Source organism: Phoenix dactylifera, chromosome 13, assembly GCF_009389715.1.
Source record: "Phoenix dactylifera cultivar Barhee BC4 chromosome 13, palm_55x_up_171113_PBpolish2nd_filt_p, whole genome shotgun sequence".
NCBI lineage: Eukaryota > Viridiplantae > Streptophyta > Magnoliopsida > Arecales > Arecaceae > Phoenix > Phoenix dactylifera.
In genome coordinates, this window is record NC_052404.1 from 10,054,681 (window position 1) to 10,075,078 (window position 20,398).

At 40.0% G+C, this 20,398-nt stretch overlaps 1 protein-coding gene across 2 annotated transcripts; it reads right to left on the reverse strand.

Moving 5' to 3' along the window:
* Positions 1–1,858: 1,858 nt before the first annotated feature.
* On the reverse strand, positions 1,859–19,574 carry LOC103706678 (phosphoinositide phospholipase C 2-like). Of its 2 annotated transcripts, XM_039133028.1 has the most exons (10): positions 19,435–19,574; positions 18,517–18,951; positions 7,882–8,078; positions 5,698–5,833; positions 5,389–5,625; positions 5,062–5,297; positions 4,682–4,799; positions 2,705–2,854; positions 2,528–2,614; positions 1,859–2,291 (listed from the first exon to the last, which is right to left on the reverse strand). In XM_039133028.1, exons 2-10 carry the CDS (start codon positions 18,835–18,837, stop codon positions 1,998–2,000), a joined length of 1,776 nt encoding a protein of 591 aa, XP_038988956.1. In that variant the 5' UTR covers positions 18,838–18,951; positions 19,435–19,574; the 3' UTR covers positions 1,859–1,997. The 2 variants fall into 2 exon arrangements, with proteins under 2 accessions (XP_038988956.1, XP_038988955.1); XM_039133027.1 differs by lacking the exons at positions 18,517–18,951; positions 19,435–19,574 and adding an exon at positions 9,764–10,322.
* Positions 19,575–20,398: the final 824 nt, after the last annotated feature.

The following is a 20,398-nucleotide window of genomic DNA, read 5'->3' on the forward strand; positions in this document are numbered from 1 at the left end:
GGAAATTATGAGGAAGTAAACTTACTGCAACAAATAACAACAGATACCTTGATCTCACCAGCTCCACAACATTGAAGCAGACCGACCTCCATTGTCTTTTAATAATATCTTAAATCTTAAGAATCATGATCAGCACTGAAGTATCCTTGCGCTTCTCCTTGACCTACATCTCCCTTCAACTTAACCCAAAGTCAATCCTGGTAACCAATTGAAGCCCAACCCATAATTTATCCAAGATAAATAACCAATCTAGGTAAGCAGTCCAACCCATTACCCCTACCCAAGCCCAGCTCCAAGCTCAATTGAGGTTAGCATGATCCACCTCATATCATTTGGGCCTTACAAACCAAAGGACCCTAATCATTGGACACACTTTACTTCATTTTTTTTCTCTTTCTCACATTTCCAAATTAAATCCCATGATCCTAAGCCAGTGCAAGCTCCCTAAGTTCAAAAGGCCTAAATTATTTACGAGCTCCATGGTCCATTAGCATATGGAAACCTAATTTCTCTATTTAATTTTCATATGCTAGCCTGCACTCCTCAATTTTTTTAGACTTATCATGTAGATGAACTTCACAAAAAATCTCTAGTTTGTCTCCATCTTTCATTGCAAATGAGTAAATTCTATTCAATGTTCTCATCCCTCCAACTCATCCTTGTAAAAATCTCTCCAACTCAACAATTGGATGAACTTGAGAAACTCTCACCATCTCATTTATGGCTTTCATCCTATAAGACGAATGCTTAGCCGTACACCTTAACCTTCTTTGTTTAACTCATTTTTTCATGAAAGTGGTGACTTCAACCTGAGCATACTTCTGCGAGAGCTCGTATAAGGGGCAGAGATCCCATATGATTTCCTTGAACGCAATGAACAAAAGACTAAAACTTTGAATTCATAATAAGATCATGGGCAACCAAGACGAACCTCCTCCTTCGAGCTCCCACAGCAGCAAGACTTGACGACAAAAGCCGTACATGTTCGACACATGGCCCAGAAGCAGAGGTAGGCATTTGGGACAGGGCCAGCCGGTTGAGGCGGCGGCGGGCTGGATGGCGGAGGGGGGGCCGGCCGGAGGGCTGGTGGGCCCAGCTCGGGATGAAGAGGACGTGGAAGAGGGCATAGCGCAGCCGAAGGAGCAGGACCAGGCGGGGTCGGAGAGGCCGATGACGCAGGAGAGAGGAAGGGGCCACGGCCGGAGGCGGAGGCCAGGAAAGATCGGATCTTGGAGAGGCCCGAGGCGAAGCGGCCGGATATCTGGAGGTAGCCGGCGAAGATCGAGTCCTCATCACCGCCGTGCCGGAGGTGGCGGCGGCCATTGTGAGGGAAAAAAAACTCGCTGGTTCTCTCTCACGACGATGAGAACACCGGCGACGAGAGATTGATGCCCTTAACGAGCGCTCCCTCCCAGGGTTTCTTGCTTTCTTTTTTTTTTAAATTTTTTTTTTACCGTAAACTGGAGGAAGTGAGGAACCGCCCCTGCAGAATTTATCGAATAGAGAAAAAGAATGCACAAGGTGAAAAGAAGTTGGCGACTCGGCGTTACACGAAGCCGGCATATGTACAGATTTGCCGAAATCATATCTTTTCCTGAGACATGGCTATGAGTTCGAGTATCGGCACATCAAACAATAATGGCTTGTGCGAATGGTTGATGGGCTCAATGATGAAGACCAAAACTTTTCTAACCACCATCTGCAAGATAAAAGTGTTGTAGTATCAAGCTGTCTCAGAAAAGCACAGAAGCATTACTAATTTCAAATAGAAAACATGGCACCCTACTGCAGAAATGTACCACTGAGAGCGACTGAATCAGTAGCTGATTGCCTCTAAAAATAGACTCGTAATCCAAAATTAGACTTTCTGAAGAAGATGATCTTCATTAAGAATAAATAGCACAATAGTTCAAGTACAAGAACAGGAGGTCGAAAGCCTTGCATTCGTATATACACATCGGTCTTCATTACTACAGATAGAAGGATCCACAAAGATCTCAAAGGAATTCGAAATGCATTAGCAGCTTTACAGACTTCAGAGCCTCTCCCTCGCGGTCACAGAGCGGGACAGACCGAATCCCCGGCCTCAACTCCCACACAGGCAAACAAGTCTGGCCAGCAAAGTCATCCTTCTCAGACATATCATACTCATGAACTTCGATTCGAAGCAAGGCGAGTTCTGGAACAGTCAAAGGGAATTGAAACTCCTCATCCCAAACTGGTGTCCAGTTGTCCTCTACTGCTTTTGTTCTTTTCATTACTGTATCAGCTGGGACTCCGGCTATGCCAACCTACATGCACAAGGATGGATTGCTTGTCCATCAGCTTTCATTTACAACATTTATAATTGAAAATATGACCAACTTATGGTATAAGTTCTCCTTCATGTTCAAACCCTTTGTGTTTATCACATCATGCAGATTGCAAGTTGGCTAAATCAGGTAAACTGTGATCTTGATCACAAGGGATGGTATGTTATCTTACCTGAGATCTATTGATATAACATTATTTATTTTCCAAATCTTACCCTTGTGTAGAAGTCAGGTGGTGAGTATGTATCGAAATGTGTCTGATGAAAATCGAAGCGCCACCCATCTCCCATATATACCTTCACCTGTTTCATGGTGGCATTAACTGGGATGTGAATGAACAAGAAAACGTAAATAAGAACTTACAAAACTTACAAGCAGTGACAAGGGTTCACCTTCAATGTTTTCTTGACTGGCAATGCAACTTTAGGATCAAAGATATGATATGGAACATTATCGAACAGAAAATCTGGTTTCTTTACATAACCACACCCTCCATTAGCTCTAAACATACCATGCACCAACCAGAGTGCCCTCCCATACCCCTATCAGATAATAGAACACATGATCAAGTAAACAAAGTGAATATTGAAGTCAATTTTTTGCATGCAATTAGCTTGATTTGCACCAATATCAGTTTTGTTGGTAAACTTGATTAGTTAATTCAGAAAGGTTGAAGATTAAATTGAAGAACCCAGCACTGAATCAAAGAATTTTTAGAGAAGCAAATAGCTACACCACTCGGATGCAAATGGTGTAGATTTCTTCTGCAAGAGACCTCCTCAAGCAATCAATAAAAGAGACTTATGATGGATATAAAAACCTCACAAACTTCATTGTTTGGAGGTTCCACCCAATGTGGTGCTAATTAAAATTTACTGCAGCAATGCAATGATGACTTTGCAAAAGGGATGAGAATTAGTAGTATCAGCCAGTGAAAGCAAAAGATTCTGCTGTCCATACATGCTGCGTGCGCGCATGAGAGAGAGAGAGAGACTTGGACCGCAGTTAATAATTCAAAAGCAATGCTTGCGTTAGACCTACAAATCAAAGTTAACTCTGCCAAAGTTAACCATAAGCAGGTCCAGATATGAGCAACTTGGAATCAATTCAGAGGCACCGTAGAGAAAACCACTAGGCTTAAAGGCCTCCATGCAAGCTCTACACTGATACATAGGAAATGAATCAAATTTTCATTACAACAGAAAGTTTGGATGGTGTAAAATTTGGAAAAGATGCTCAAGTTAGGGTGCTCTATGAGATGTCAAATATCATGACATATTTTCTTAGGAAAAAGAATAATAGCATATTAGCATGCACATCAACTGATTTGGTTCAGAACTGGCGTGTTTCATCTTTGGTCATTCTACTTTCATAGCTTATATGTTACTCTGCACTATGTAGAGTATCATAGTTGTCTTCTCGACAGATTTTTTTTCTTCAAAATATATCTTATTCAGCTAATAAAATGTTTTAAAGAAACTCTACTTCTCTCCCTTATAATTCAAATAAAAAATATGCACCAAGTCCACCCTGATACATCAAGCTAAGGGATCATAATTCTTAAATGTGAAAGACCAACACAGTAAAATCCCCATTAAGGTTCAGATATCAGACTCAGAAAGATATGCCTTTTTATGGCAAATTGATGTGGTCATCTCAACAGTAGTTATTTTATTGAAAGCTCTCCAATATCACAGACTTCCAGCAATCTAATATAATATCAATAAATATCTATATACAGAAGATTGATCATCAGAATCATAATAGGTGATTGAAAAGCCAAAAGAAGTGTCACTTTGCCATCAAATTTATATCTCTCTGTCTTCAAGGTTTCAGTACCTCCATCTATGTGAAAGGCTGACTCTGGCTCCTAAAAGCATCTAAGCAGCATGAATAGTCACCATCCTTTGGTCCATAAAACTGAGTTCTATCATAAGCTCATAAAAGTAAACTTATTTAAAATGGCCTTGAAAATCTCCTAGACCTCTGTTTTGTTCTGCAATCATCAGCAAACGCTCTAAATATGGCTACCATCAAACCCAGTTCCTCAATGCAATGAAGGAATTAATGTTTTCATGGAAAGATGGTCCAGCCAGAAAACTGCTGAGATCCAAAAAGATTTCACATACAGTTTCCTGAAAAGTAGCCATGTAAGTACTAGAGTTCATCCTCATGCAAAACGTGGCCATCCCACCATATACACCTAGGAGGACCATCTGTAGCCCTGGTATGGTATTTTCATATTTATAGCATAATGAATCTTGAGAACAAACATGAACAAAACCTATATATGAACATAAAAAAATGGTTATCCTGATGCACTATTTCTTTTCCTAAAAAAATCTGGATCACTAGAGAAGAATTAATACCTGCATATTCAATGCAACCATCTGAGCTCCATGCATCCAACCAGGCAATGGGTTGTAATTAGAGGAGGTGATACGTGTACCCTTTGGGTAAATCCTCAATAGATTCTTTCGAGTGAACCTAGAAAAAAAGATTTATGCAGCTCAGGAATTTTTGCTTCCATGTGGCATATATGCAGAAATTTATAAGGCAAAATTTAGTTCCATGAGATAAAAAAACTGAAACATGCAATAATTAAGATAACCTGCAGTCTCTTCACTTTTTAACTATTTGACTTAAATGGAAGGTATGCAACCGATGGCCCATGCATTCTCACACCAAGATACAAGAAAAAGAAGATCTGAAATACCACCTAAAAACACCCTTTCTCTTTCCAAGATACCTGATAATTTCAGTTCCATGAGAAATTACAGCCTTCTCAAACACTAGCTCACTTAGGCTAAGACGAGTTGCTTTATCAGGATCAACCTTAAATGCATCACTTAGTTCTCCCTTTCTTTTTTTGGCAGCAATTGCTATTAGATGCTTGTACTCAGGTGCAACTATCTGATGTGGTTTTTTATCACCTTCATCAGGATCTTCTTCTTCATGGTGGTGTTCACTATGCACATGCTCAACCTGCAAGTAAATCAGGAATCCATCAAAGTTGCAAAATTACAGACAAAAAATTGAGTAGCAACTAAGCAAACAATTTGCTTTCTTATTGGACCTTTATTATATCACTGATTTCAGCTTTAAGATCTGGGACTTCTGTACCCCATGCTTCATCTTCAGTTCCTTTTTGTATTGCTTGGTCTTCTTCCTTGATGATCTTGGATTCAAGGTATTCTTTTGGTGGTTTGGTTGATATTAGGATCTTCATCTGTAATGCCTCAGGTGAAGGGAGTTCTTCCAAAAATTCTGCTTTTGCCGTAAACAGCATGTCTCCGTAAGTATCGGTTATCATCTATATTGAAAAAAAGAAAGATCAGAGGGGATTTTTGACACATAAAGGCCTGACAAAAAAATTATCATCTACCTCAGCTACTTTAGCCTGAAGTTTTGGAGTCAAATGATCCTCAAGAGTAATTATGACTGGGTATGGAGATACGCTAAAGGCATGCTCCTTAATGGACTGCAAGCATTTGAGAAGTTCTACAGGAGTGGTCAGTGTCCTACAGTCACAAATAAATAAAGTCACAACAAATTGAATCATCAAAAAACCTCCATTATTCTTGCAACAGTTAAGCATATTATACCTCCATGCCATGGTTAAATTTTTCCATAGTCAACATTGGTACAACAGATGAAGAACAAACAAATAATGCAAATATAACGATTTTTGAATCAATTCCATGCCATATGCAAGCAAAGTTTGAGTATATGTATGTATGCTGAAAGGTTAAGTAACTAACTCAATCAGGGAATTCAAAATCAAAATTTATAGCTTATATGCTTTAGATTTGCTCACCAAACAGAACAAAAGGATTGAGCTCAAGAAGGCTGTCAAGCCTTCTCCACAAAGTAGTTGTCTGCTTCTGCCTTTTGTTCTAATTTTTTGAGCAAAAAGGTGGGAGAGACAACCACACATTTCATTGGGGATGAAATGGGTAACATGGCTTCTTCTTCTGCTATATTGAATTGGCTGCAAATCAGGTCGCAGGTGTCTAGAGAGTGATTACATTCTGATGGAAGGTACCTGCCCTCATCAGGTTCACATCATTCTGACACTTACTGTAAGTGTTTCAATAGCATTCACATAGTGGCCTATGTTGACATTATCTCATACACTGAACTAGGTTGGCTTTCTGGTGCACAAAACATGTCCATAGATCAATTCTTCGGTGTAACGAATGACAAGACTTATAGATAGCCGGTTGGTCCACAGAAAAAAGAAGTGTGGCCGTTATAGAAACCAATAGGTCAAGTCAAAGGATCGGAAATACAAGTTAAAGGAAATCTTTATTCATTTGATTACCATTTAAGGAATTCATATGGGTAAAAGGGCATTGAGGTCCATTACAAGCTCAAGGCATGATACTGACATCTTTCCTAGGAATTGCTAAGATAGCTTGCCAACATGTGGGTTCCAACATGAAAATTGAAGCAAAAACATTAAGATGATTGATAACAGGACATTTTAGTAAAATGTAGGAAAACAAGGCCATTACATGATTATGTTGGGGCACCGAAGTGCATAGTCCCAATCAAAAAGTCTAGCACACCAAAATCATGGAAAAAAAAACCAAAACAATTTTCTTGAATGGCTTGAGGTTTCCTTGCTTTCTAAGCATTCAAGACTACAGAAAAAAGGTTAAGAAGGTCATGAGGGATTTAAAACCCCTATAGCGGCTGATCTTTGGTCGCATGAGCCTTGGCCCCCAAAGACTTTAATTCCCGGATAGAATCATCAAATTGGTCAATTTGACAAACCTAGTAAAGAGTTTGAGCTGGGTTTAGAATGGCTGCATAGAAGAACAAGGGAAGGCAGAAGGAGATCAACCCTTTGCACACTCTTTCAAAAACTTTATACATATATATTATTGGTACTGATTACAGATTATCTTACAACTGTATATTGTGAGAGGGTGGGCCTTGTCGCAACGATAAGGTTGATCTATTGTGAATTCGGTGTCACGGACTCGAAACACAGAAACAAGCACTTGGCACATGAGAGCAAGTCTATGTATATTTGACTCTTCCCAGGTCCTATAGTGGTGGGAGCCTGTGCATTGGAATGTGTTTTTTTTTCACCACTACATATTATAAAAGATAACTGATGGATAAGAATATCTATACTCCCAACACCGTATTTGTATATAATCTATACGCACATGTATGCAAAGGTGCGGTAGGTTACACCCCCATACTAGCATGGGATTGCAAGACCCTTTTCTCACATGCAGTCGGTACCACTCGAAACTGAACAGTACCGATCAGTACAATATGAAACTAGGTGGAATCAATCTGTTACACTCGTATAGGCCTGTTTGGTCCTTACGCAGTATCGAACCTTGGTACTATATTGGTACCTTACTAGTACGTATGACACACCCGTTATTGGGTGGTATGGGTCAGTATGGCAAACCATGGCATCTTGAGTGTATCTAAAGTACTTCATAGGTTTTACACAAATTAGTCGCAGCATGGATGCAATATGAAAAGTTCGATCAATACAAGTAGAGTCGCAGATAAATAAAAGTTTTCTGGACAGATCACGTACCCCCCATGATGGACTTCCACATCATCTTTTGTAGAGTTTGGCCATATATCCAATTCAATTACTCTCACTCCTCTTTGCAGTGCTTTTATGATGGGGATGTCACTGCAGTCACTACTGAGTTGGTTCCCTGTTAAATAAGAGTTATGGCCTGTATATATGAAATAGTGGGATAAGGGAGCCCTCATATCTTGGTGAACCTGAAACAAAAATATATATGCCCAAGCTATTGAATGCTGAATAGTTCGAAAAACTTGAAAAAAAAAAAAGAAGCTGGTTTGACATGCATGAGTTGATAGATATATGAACAGAATAAAGTTCATATGTAATAGTTTCTACAATTAAATTTGCGAGAAACAGAAATCTCTACAGTAGACAGACAGTGGTCTTGCAATTTTGAAAAGATCTCACATCCAGAGTACAAAGACTACCTATTTATGTGTCTCAAAATAGAATACTTATTCACACACTGAAATCCTTGTGGGCACATCATCATTTCCCCCTTGAATTTAGCTTGTTTCAAGGTTAAGTTATTCTAATCATGGCATCTAGTCTTTGTTTTGAAACATTCCAAACAGCACTCATCTCAATCATCTAGATCATCCGATCATCTTCTATCTATAAGAAATAAATGTCTTCTTGCAGCAGTGGCCTGGGCTTAATTCTCATCACAATTTTACAAAAGACTATCATCAGATTGCTTAATCTTTGCCAGAGTGAACCGCTTGATGCGTAAATGGCTCCCTATAAACTCTACTCCCGTGAATGATCTTTGGCTTGTTGCTGCAAATACATCACAAACAACCAAGTCTAGTCTTCCACTGGCAAACTTTGCCCTTTAATTATGCATCAGACAGCTGATAAAATAATGTCTGCAAGGGGTTTTCAACAGCTGGCATGCTTCGCAAGGCAGGTTCTGTTAAAGAATAGGTCTAGCACGACCCTATGAGAACACCAACATATTGCCTGTTGATCTTCCTGGAGTAGACCGAACATAACAAAGCACTAATAAACTCATTATTTTTGTCACAGTAGCTCTTATCTTCTTCATCACAAATATGTGTTATTTCAGCACATCCATCTATATCTAGAAAGATGTTGATTTTATCTTGTACATGGAATACCATAATAAACTAAACTTGCCAGGTAATGGGAAGGCAGTCTTAGTAAATTAAATCACCTGTGCAGCCGCTGAGCTCCAATATATGGTCTTCTCATTGCCAGGCAACCAAAACACGCCTAAAGAGACAAGGTCCTGTCCTGTTCCTCATCACCATACCAAGATGCAATATAAATCGCTTTTAGCTATTCTAATTGCTTCTCTGTTTTGTTTTTCCTTCTTCTTTTTTTCCCCCCGTTGATGATCAAGTTGTTCTAAGTTTCAGCTAGTAAGTGCATCCTTTAATCTCTCACAATTTACATTTGGAACTCTGAGATACACATCCATGCATGCAGAACCAGTTCAGAAGTACCAAGTTTATGCCCCAGATCAAGCTATAGCTTGAAGCTGGGCCCAGAGGCTCATCCCAACCCACCAATATCCTTTATCCAGCCCAGTTTTGCACCCTTCCTTGTCCCGTGCCATGTGGTACCCGGCAGGCACCAAAGTACAAACTTTAGCCAAGAAGGCATCCAAAACCATATTCTTTTAAGAAAACGAACTGGTTTTCTTTTTTGTTAATAAGAACAAAGTAAAAACATATAGTCCTCGAATCTTAGTTAGACTCGCAGGTAGCATTCTAAAACCCTGCCGGGTCTCATGCAGTTAGCAACCATCCAAGATTCGATCTTTTCTCGGCAAAAGGAAAGAACCAAGCCCTAATTAACAAAAGCAAAACACGTATAGAATTAGGATCCAGTCCGGAGAAGGGAAAGGCGCACGTACTCCAAGAGAATGGGAGAGAGCGGAATTATCGTCGCCGGTGAGGTACCGGAAGAAGGCGTCGAGGGAGAGCCCCTTCTTCTGGAAAACACCGAGGTGCTTCAGCTCCCTCATGCCGTCGATCACGGCCTGCGCGGCCTCCCTGGTGGCCTTGGGCTCCCCCTGGACCTCTACCAGGAACCGCTGCAGCTGCTCCGCCCCCATCACCCCACCCTCCGAGTACTTCTGGAACACCTCCTTCACCCCCGCCGGCGGCTCGTTCGTCGCCGGCAGGAACCGTCGCCGGAAGCAGAAGCAAACTCTATAATACGTCGTCATCCCCAATGTGGGATATCAAGCAGCCGTCACATTGTGGGAGCTGGTTAGGACGGTTTAAATAAAGGGGGACGGGTATCGGAGCGTTGAGTGGCAGGTGGACTACTTTGGTTTTCTTTTCTTTTTTTCTCTTTTTTTTTCATGAAGGGTGGGTTCCAGAGGATGCCTTTCCCTCCGCGGACGGTCACGTCTGCCGTGCTCGGCCGGCCGTCGCTGTCGCTGCTCCGGGCCCGGAATCCGGACTTTGGGGCTTGAGACCAGCAGATATTACCCTTTTTTTCTTCCTTTCGGTGAGCAGCCATCAATGCTTCTGGTACTGTTTTTATTCGCCATTCGCTTCTGCTCCTCCGTTGGCGTTTTGTCGTTGTTTACTTTTGCTGTTAACGGTCGTTTGAGGCCGGAGCGCAATTTCTTGCATGGCTTTTTCTTTTTTTTGTGCGCGCGTGTTGCATTAGGAGGCAACACTTTAGAAAAAAAAAATCCAAAATAATCTTTCTCGTAAACTGAAGTCCATGGCATCTCCCGAAAGCTTTGTAGATTTGCGGTTGCGGAATTCATGCCAATATTCTTATCCATGCATGTTCGGCAATTCAATTCATCATCTAATTAGCTTCACGGCAGACATAAGTTGCTGTACATTTTGATGGTATTAATGTATTAATACAAAAAATTGCAACATTAAAATCATCTCCAAGCTGAACCTACTCAAATTTTAATCACTGCTTTCTTTAGTTTGACTTAGTAATTGGTTTATCCGCAATGTTCCTTTTGTATTCTTATCATGAACACGTAATGAAGCAAAGTGATTGGTGCAAGAGAGTTGAATGATTTTTCCAAGTAATTTTTTTGAGTTACCACGTGACGATTGTTGTAATCTTCTAGCGTACAAATAATGATAATTAGTTAATCTCTTTTATGATTCAAGACAAATATTATTTTGTTATTTCTGTGTTAACTTTTTTATTTTATAAAGAGCGACAATATTGAATATAGATATTTTTTTATGGTTATCTACTAATGTATTGTTGTTATACGTAATAGCTGAGCTCAGAACATTGATGACTTATTATGCCTAGTCATCGACCGACAGCTTCGGAAAGGACAACTCAGAGTGATGGCATGAGAAAATTAAAATACAGACAACGGATAACGCATCCAATGCACAAGTGCCACCTTTTGTGACAGCGTGACAACATTATCTCTTAGTTTTACTCCTAGAAAACTTAAGAAATCATTCCTCATATTTGTCATTTATCTATTTTATTACAGGAGTAAAGATATGGATGTAGATGTACTGTGTTTGAGGGAGGGCAGGTGGTAAACTTAGAGCTGATATGGAACCTTCCATGTGGGCCATACAGAATAAAGCTTTATCCCATACGATGGATTGGCTAATATACTACCGTACATCCATGATCTACGAAGGCCTTTATTCTCTCATCCGACGACCGTAGGAGTGGTAATCACAAAAAGAAGATGCCGAACTTAGATGCTTGTGTTGGAGAAAGTCACCTCGCTCTCAATGCGAAGTACAAACTTTTCCTGCAGAAAAGTTGGAGCCTCCATCAGTGCGGCTTATGCCGCATGCAAGTGGCTTCGGCATGTACGTACACGTAGAAGTTTACGTTTCGCACTCCTCTCAAAAAGTTGGTGCAGAGTTTAAACATCCATGAAGATTAATTTTGCATAAGTTGATAAACTTTTGTTTGACTGTTCTAAACAAGATTGATTCTAGAGTTCAAAATTAAATACAGTAAAGATGGGGAGTCTAAATTTCATCTGATTGGAAGTGATATAATTAATTAATCATATCAAAAACTAAACGTATAAAATTAATCTTAGAAAGGTTAAAGAAGTACCAGCTTCAGTGGAAAAAAGGATTCCAAGCATGGATAGAAAGGAATATTGTTTTTGCAACCTTGCTTCAATCTACTTTCCACGGAGCATCTGACTTTTTTTCAAATTTCTTGCGTTACCATCCACATTCCAATAATGACCTACCCGGAATCACTTTCCTTAGCTTGTTACGCATTGGAAGATAGGCGAATCAAAGAAAGAACAACAAGACAATAATAAAAGACTGCATAATTTATAGTAGGCTAGGCTTATCCCTGTGAGACATGTTTTGATGCTTACATCTTCTTGCCTTGATAAATAAAGCAATGAGAAGTCTTTTTTTATTGTTTTTTGTGAGGTGTAAAGGAGGAAGATACTTCCCCCTAAAGCAATGAAGAGTCAAAGCTTTAGAAAAGTAGAACAAAACAATGTGCTGTCAACTAATGCAATGTTAATTAATCACATCATGATCAGTTTGCTATCCAACAAAACAGCGCGTGGAACACATTCCGGATGTAAGATTTCCTGCCTACACTTTAATCAAAACATGAGTCACATTTAGTGTGAATACCTTGATATTTTTGCCTCCAATAATGGGAATGAACTACACTAGCACCATGGACTCCCAAGTCCCAATCTTCCAACTTAATATTCCTTTAGAAATTCATAAGAAAGCTTGGAAAAAGCACAACATTGCCCTTGATAAACCATCCAATGCAAGGAGGCTGCTTAGGTCACGATAGCCTGGAATTAATGTCGTCATGGATGTAAAATGGCTGACAATCCAATGACTACAAACATAAACGCAGTTGCATCTGGTGGCAAATTACTTGCAACTCCTATGGCTGTCGTGAATCATGTGACCAAATAGTTAGATTTGCTAGAGCGCACCTGCAACAATGGGGATCATAGGCTAAGGGCTATGTTCGTCCGATGCTAGCTTCAGAGTGTCGATTTTTTTTAATATGGTACGATGGTTCTACTGCACCATTTTTATCTTATTCTCTGGATGAAGAGCTATCAGATTTGAACGATTCATGTCCCAATTTTGAGCTTCTGTAGTGCTGATTCTGATTTGAATCTATCTGGTTTTCTTGTTTGTCGAAGATTGACCGGCTTCAAATGTTCCCTGCTTTCAGGATTTCTGATGTTCAGAAAATCTGATCTAATAAACTGGTTGTGGAGGTTAGGCTAGTCTGCACTTTGATTGGTTTTGGTAGCCCTCCGTCAAATTGCTTCCATTTTGTTTATGTTCTCTTGCCCCTCTGTACTTGCAACTGGTGAACTGATCACCTCCTCCTTTTACAGCTTTTTTATCTATACGTAATAATAAAGGCCGGGTGGCTACTTGCTTAGCCTCCTTTTCCATCAAAAGAGAGAGAGAGAGAGAGACACTGATGATCATAGGATGATCTAAATGAACTGCTTCCCATCGGTCCGAAGTCTTGTTTGAGATTAAGGAGGAAAGCCCTGGCCATCAGAATTGCAGTTCCTATGAAAAGGGCTGAACTAGCAATCAACTCTCTTCCTCACAGTAAAGCCTCAAAGGTCAAGGTTAGTGCCTGTTTAAAAATAAAAAACAAGAAGCATTTCTACAATCACAACAACAGGTGTCACATACCTCATGGTAGTTCAAGTCAAGACTGATTAGTTATACGTGGCAGTCTCCATGCCTGCTATAAAATCTTCGATATGGACGTGCGCGGATGGTGGAGACGCACTTGTGGCCACGACAAGGACATAAATTCGACGGGCACCTAGTGTAGAAGAACCTAAATCTTGCTCCATGGAATATCTCTGCATATAGATGATAGAGGACCCACTGCAGTATAATTTCATGACTCTGATCCTGTGTTCATCCATGGAAGTAAACAAAATAATATTAATTAATTCAGGTAGTTGTCACAGTGGAAACGTGGCAGCACAATGAGAATGGCTTGTGCTGCTGCTAGGTAATCAGTTGCCATCAGCATCAAATAAATTAATTTTTTTCATTGATTCAGTTCATGGTAAGACCTTGTTTGGTTGGTTGGAGAGGAGCCGAGGAGGATGGCACCTAGCTGTGCCAAACATCATCCATCAATTCAAAATTATTTGAGATTAGAAATAAAATTAAGTGCACCATGAGAAGGGGTGGAAAATGATTTGCTCCTTGAGAGGAGCAGTATTTAATTCCATTGCACCTTCTAAATTATATGTCATATCATCTTTGAATGAACAGAATTCCAACTTATCTTACTATTTCTTGAACAATAAGAATACTTGAGAATAGGAATAGCTATCCCAAATCTTACTTTTCGCCGGTATGATGCAGCTCAAGATCATGGTCAGAGAGGCGAAGGCGAGTCAAAACGGGAACACTTGGATGCCAGGTCGAGCAGCCAAGCTGAATGCTCTGTCAAGAGAGAGAAGGTTAGATCACCACCAGAGGAAAGCTAAAAAGACATGGAGAATAACTATTAGTTCATCAAATTATTACCAAAACGCTTTCCACCTGAAGTCAAGGCTTTCATCTCCGCCATCCATAAAATACATGATAAAATCTCATACACCTATCACCTCAGCCAGTACAACCTCATATATCTGAGATGTCAGTTGACGCTATACTCAGTTTTTTTTCATATTTATTTTATTGTCTCAAATGAATTCCATAATTGTTGAGGTATCAAAATTTCATGCTTAAAACATAATAGTCAATCTTGATCCCAATGTACCCATCAGTGATTTATTAATGCAATTTTAAGTGCACAAACAAACCATACGAAGTTCTTTCTTACATTTATATTAAAACAACAGAAAAGGAAAAAAACAAAGAAGGACAAAAAGCAAGACAGAGAAACAGGCAGACAGATAGAAAGAAGGAACGAAAGAAACATTGGGTACTACTATGGTATTGGCACCACAAACTGTCCCCCAACTGGCATTATACCAACCTGGCCCCCAACTAGTACCAGTATGGTACTTCAATCCTTGTTAGGATCCTTCAGATTCTTTACCATCAAGCATTTGGGACCGAAGTCTAGATTTGAAAAGTCACAGTTCTCTAATAAGCGAGGAAAGGATAAAAATATGTACAAAAGGTTGTCTATAGTAGCTAATTACATATCAAGCTACCGCTAGAAGAGATAGGGTCTTTGAGTCCTCTTTGAAACAACAAAAGCCAAAAGACTGAAGCACTGCAGTATTCAATTAATTCCACTGCCAAGTTAAGAATAGTTTTCATTTGAGATTCTATCCAAACTGCGTGGCTAGAATACATCTATATTGCCTTGATTAGTGTTTCACATATTTCTTTAGATACATCCAAGGATCACTCAGGACTGCACTGTTCAAGATGACAAACCAATTTTAACCCAAAAAAAAAGGGTTTAGGAATGCAGTAATGGACATTGCGTAAATACCTCCCATGAAGAACATTAATGCCATCTTTTGTAGAATTTGGCCAGATATCCAGTTCAATCACTCGAACACCTCTCTCCAGTGCTTTTATAATCGGAACATCGCTGCAATCACTGCTGAGCTGGTTCCCAGTCAAATATGATTTATGGCCTGTGTATATGTAATAATGGGATAACGGAGCAGTCATTTCTTGGTGAACCTGGGATAAATGATTTCCTGTCAAGGATTATCTGACATATAAACCAATCTCTATGTGTGGGCTACTTAGTTAAATGTTTGCAGGTAATATTAGCCTTTTGTATCTGTGCAAACAGGTTGGATTGTCAATTAGCAAAAAAAGGAATGTATAAACATGAAAAATGTCATATCACGTGTGGTCCGGTGCACATGCATACGTTGTATCATCTTATGATGCCACTAACATTATACTATGAGCAACACATCCTGCTTGTCTAATAAAGTTATAGAACTTGCAAGCAAGTTTTTCACAAAATAATGAGAAATTTCAGTCTACTTAATTATCTCAAATTTCAAATAATGGATTTATTTCATTTCTATCACAGAATATATTAAGAAAAAAATTGAAGGATTAAACATAAAAAACAGAGGAGAAAGTATTTCAATCCTGAATAACATATAGAAAAGTCCGTTAATTAATTGTCCATGACAACCAGAAAATGGGCTATAGTCCAATGTTTGCACCCCTCGTTGAATGGAGGTTCTCCGTTCAAACATATTCCTTGAGTAGTTGATACAAGTAATTGTTGCATCATTTTTCTTTTGAAATGATTGGTAGCTTTCCATAATTACCCGCAAATAAGAAACAGGAGGGGGAAATGAGTACATGCTAGCCAGAATGAGCATTTGCATAAATTTTCCAAAGGAGACACATAAAAAAGACTAGGTCAGCCACGTATCAGATAATAATATGCCCCTCTACAGCTGTCATGGTACAGATGCACATGGCAATGTAATACAACTAAAAGGTTGTTTATGATCATCATAAACTGCCACCGCTATTATTCAAAAATGATGGTAAATGCAACATATTTTAATTCATACAGATGACCAAATATCAGCCACATCTTGAAAAAATACCTAGCTTAATCCATGCGTAACAAGCCTAAATCATGTCTACACAAAACAAATGCTCTAAATACGTGAGAATGCTTGAATGTAGAGAGAGAGAGAGAGACGATCCCCCCCCCCCAACCCACCCACCCACCCCAAATCAACCCAAAAAAAACAAAAGATTATAAAAGCACCACATAAATAGCTACAACCAATGTTAGGCCTCAGCAAAACACAGAACACCTTCAACCTTGTGATCCAGTCAGGGAGAAGAAAGAACACCTTCAACCTTATGATCCGATTGGGAAGAAGAAAGAATTTCTTTTAACCCACTCAACTTGAATCTCTTAAAATAAAATATTAGATAATAAGAAGAATTTGTAAAAACATGGTTTTAAGCCTTTTATTTTCATTAAAGACAAATAAAATTGCTACAGTGTCCGCTATTTATACTAGTGAGTTCAGCCATATAGAATCCAGGTCGAATTCCTCTTATAGTTAGAAGATGTTACAATTTTCTCTAAATAGCAAGTGATTGGTAGAGCTAATCACAAAAAGTTAAATTGTTTTAGGAGCTAGATCTCGACTTCTATATCAGCTTTATATATTGCCATATCATCCAATTCCTTCTGACTTGGAAGATATGCCTATTTAAAGTTTTACCTGAATTGGAAGTAACATTTTTATCAGCTAGGTATCATTAATCTCTTATGGTTGCCGCACCCTTGTGGATCTTGGAAAGTAACCCAATTTTTTTCTTCAAAAAAAAAAAAAACACTTTAGATGTCATACGATAAAGTTATGACTTTTGATAGTTTTGATACGTAATTCAGCCTCGGATCTAGCTAGCTTTGCTCCCAAACCTACCCGAGGTGGCCAAAGTAGTCCATCACAGATCTGGTGATCCTCCTAGATCATCTCATCTTGAAACAAGTTCTATAACGTGGCATCCCTATACTCCCAACCATGTCTTTAATCATATTCTGAATTGAAAGTTAGGAACCCGCATCACATCTCTCTTTTTATTCTTCCCTCCTTCTTCAAGGAAGTATGGAACAATGCCCAACAAATCACAAAAGGCATAAACATAAATACATGCATCTGCAGGATGATGCTTGCTGCCTTTACAGATGACCTGAAGCAAGGACATAAGACTCTTAAATATGATGGACTTCCTTGTACTTAGCTGCACATAAATGTCGATTAAGTAATCCAACACCTCTAAACTTTGTTGTTGGCAAGGGCAAACTCTGTTACGCCATGACAATGTGGATCTACAGTAATGAACTAACTTAATCTTGATGGAAATATCTATCATGAGAAGTGTTCTATTCCATAATTCACAGATTGTTTGTTTCTCGAACTGTTAAGAATTCATGAACAGCCTACCACTGTTTACTACTCACAATCATTGTAGTTGAGGTAAAAACCAAAAACCAAATAAATAAATACTGATAGGCGTACCATCAGCCATTTGACTTCCACTTTGATTCTCAAATCAAAAATTTCAAGAAAAAACACATATTCATATGCCCCAACAAAATCGTTAAAAATTTTGAAGGAGCAAAAAAAAAATCCAATAAGCAATCAAGAGCAATCATGAATTCACATATTAATATGCACTAAATACTGCGAACGTATGCTTTAAATTCCATTTACTCATTCGTCTAAGCTGCTTCCTTAACTAAAGGGAAAAAAAAGGGTGGCCTAGTGCATTAGGCTCCCGCTATTGCAGGATCTGGAGATGGTCAGATGTACGCAGCCTTCACTCTGTATGTAGAGAGGCTATTTCCATGCTCTGAACCCATGACCTCCAGCACATAATGGAGCAACTTCGTCATTGTGCCAAGGCTCACCCTCTTGCTTCCTTAATTAGAATATACAGAAATTAAACTCTGATAAGATTAAATTTATGATCTATAGATTAGCAATTAGATACCTTATACACGAAATAGATAACGGAAAGCAATCAAATTGGCCAAAATATTTGGATTCGTAGAAACCCTTCCAACGAGACGAGAACCAACATCGACACCTCCAGATCCAAACACGGATCCAGCAAGCGACGACGGACCGGAGTCGTTCGGAAAGGTGCGAGCTTTCATAGTTATCAATCAAGGGTAAGGAGGAGGGACCTGGGATCGGAGAGGAGGGTTGAGGTCCTCGGAGAAGAGGAATTGGTGGAAGTCCTCGAGGGCAAGCAGGGGCTTGGAGAGCTTGCCGAGAGTGTGGCGATGGCGGAGCTGGTAGGCCTGCTCCATCACCCGCTCGGCGTCGGCTGCGGTGGCACCGGCGTCGCCCTGGGCGTCGGCGAGGAACCGCCGGAGCTGCTCGGCGTTGATGTGGGACCCTCCCTCCGCGTACACCGTGAACGCCTCCTTCACGTCCAGCGGCGGCTGCGCCTCAACGAACCGGAACTTCCTCGAGAAACCCAAGCAATACTTGTAGCTTCCCATTCTCCTCCTCTACCTCGATCCCTCCCTATCTTTCTTTCGTTCGTTCGTTCTATCGGCTTTCTTTTTTATCTTCTTCTCCTCCGATTCCCTTGCTGTTTGCTTCCGGTTTCTCTTCTAGGGCTCGTTTGGTTCGCGGGAAAAGAAGGGGGAAAAGTGTGGTCAACGGGAAAGTAATGAGATGCCTCTTGTTTGGTTGGAGTTTTCAAAAGAGAGAGAAGGGAAAGTTATATTCCCATGGGAATGTGATTCCCACATTTCATGGAAAAGTCTTTCCCATGAGAAACATGGGAAAGTTACTTTCCCATGAGGCGGGAATCACTCTATTTTTACTTTTTCCCAAAAAGTCCATTCAGCATTAAAGAAGCATTAAAGAGGCATTAAAAATCTAATTTTTATTAAGGGCATAATAGGAATTATATATAACTTTCCTAGAAAAGTGGATGGCCAACCAAACATAAGCACCTTGGAAATTTGTCACTTTTCCGTGGTCAACCAAACATGCCAAAATACTTTCCTAGGCATCCTCTTCCTAGGAATTTGTTTCCCAGGAATCATATTCCTAGGAAGGAAAATGCTTTCCGCGAACCAAACGAGCCCCTAATCTACTGCTTTGGAGGAAGCTGGACGGGTGAAAGAGGAAGGGAGAGCGGCGTCGAAAGGACGCGCAATAACTGCCCGAACTGCCCGAAGAGCTTTTTCCTTTTTTCGCCTTTTATATCTTGGTAAGAGAGAATGTTTCTCCGGCGCGATGTTCGAAGAGTTTGTTCGAAGCTACCCCCTTATTTATCTTCCATGAACGCATATCAACGGTTAAGCGCCTGACACGTTTGGCTCACAGCTCGGTGCTTCGCATCAGCGCCGTTAATATGCCAATTATTTGTGCCGTATACCAGAAGAACTTCTTGGGTATTGTTATTGGGCCCCACAGCATCTATGATAGAAATATAGAGCATGAATTCGATATTATCGACGATTTTATGACAGCGATGCTGTTGCCGTCATGGGCCATAGCTTTGAGACAGCCCTGGGCCTGGAGGTCGACGTGGGCTTCGATGATGGATATGATGTCCATAGTGTGGGTTTTGGGCCGGCTTCTTCGGTGCTGCCAGAGGAAAATACGAGAGGGTCGGGGTCGTCGGGTAAGACGAGGGGGGTGACGGGACCAGCGGATAGGTGCGAGCAGAACGCGGCAGTCTAGCCGTATATCGGTGTCCGGACCCGCCAGTCTATCCATGGTGGATCTATAAGATGAACACTTAATAAAAATTATAATAGGGTAAAATTAACCCTAAATGGATTCATTTCATAAATCCGATCCGCGTAATAATTTTTCGAGATGTACTCTTCTTTATTGTTTCTATCCCCACTTGGTATATGTATAAGGTGGAGGATTTAATTCTGCCGTTTCTATCATGGAACTTGAGCTCCTCCTCCGACCGAATACCACCGGCATCCATTCAACTTGTTAAGATCTCATTTAAAATCTAATCATTTAAGACTCGTTTGGCTTGTAGAAAGAGAAGGACAACGGAGAAATGCTTTATATTTGCTTGGAGTTTAA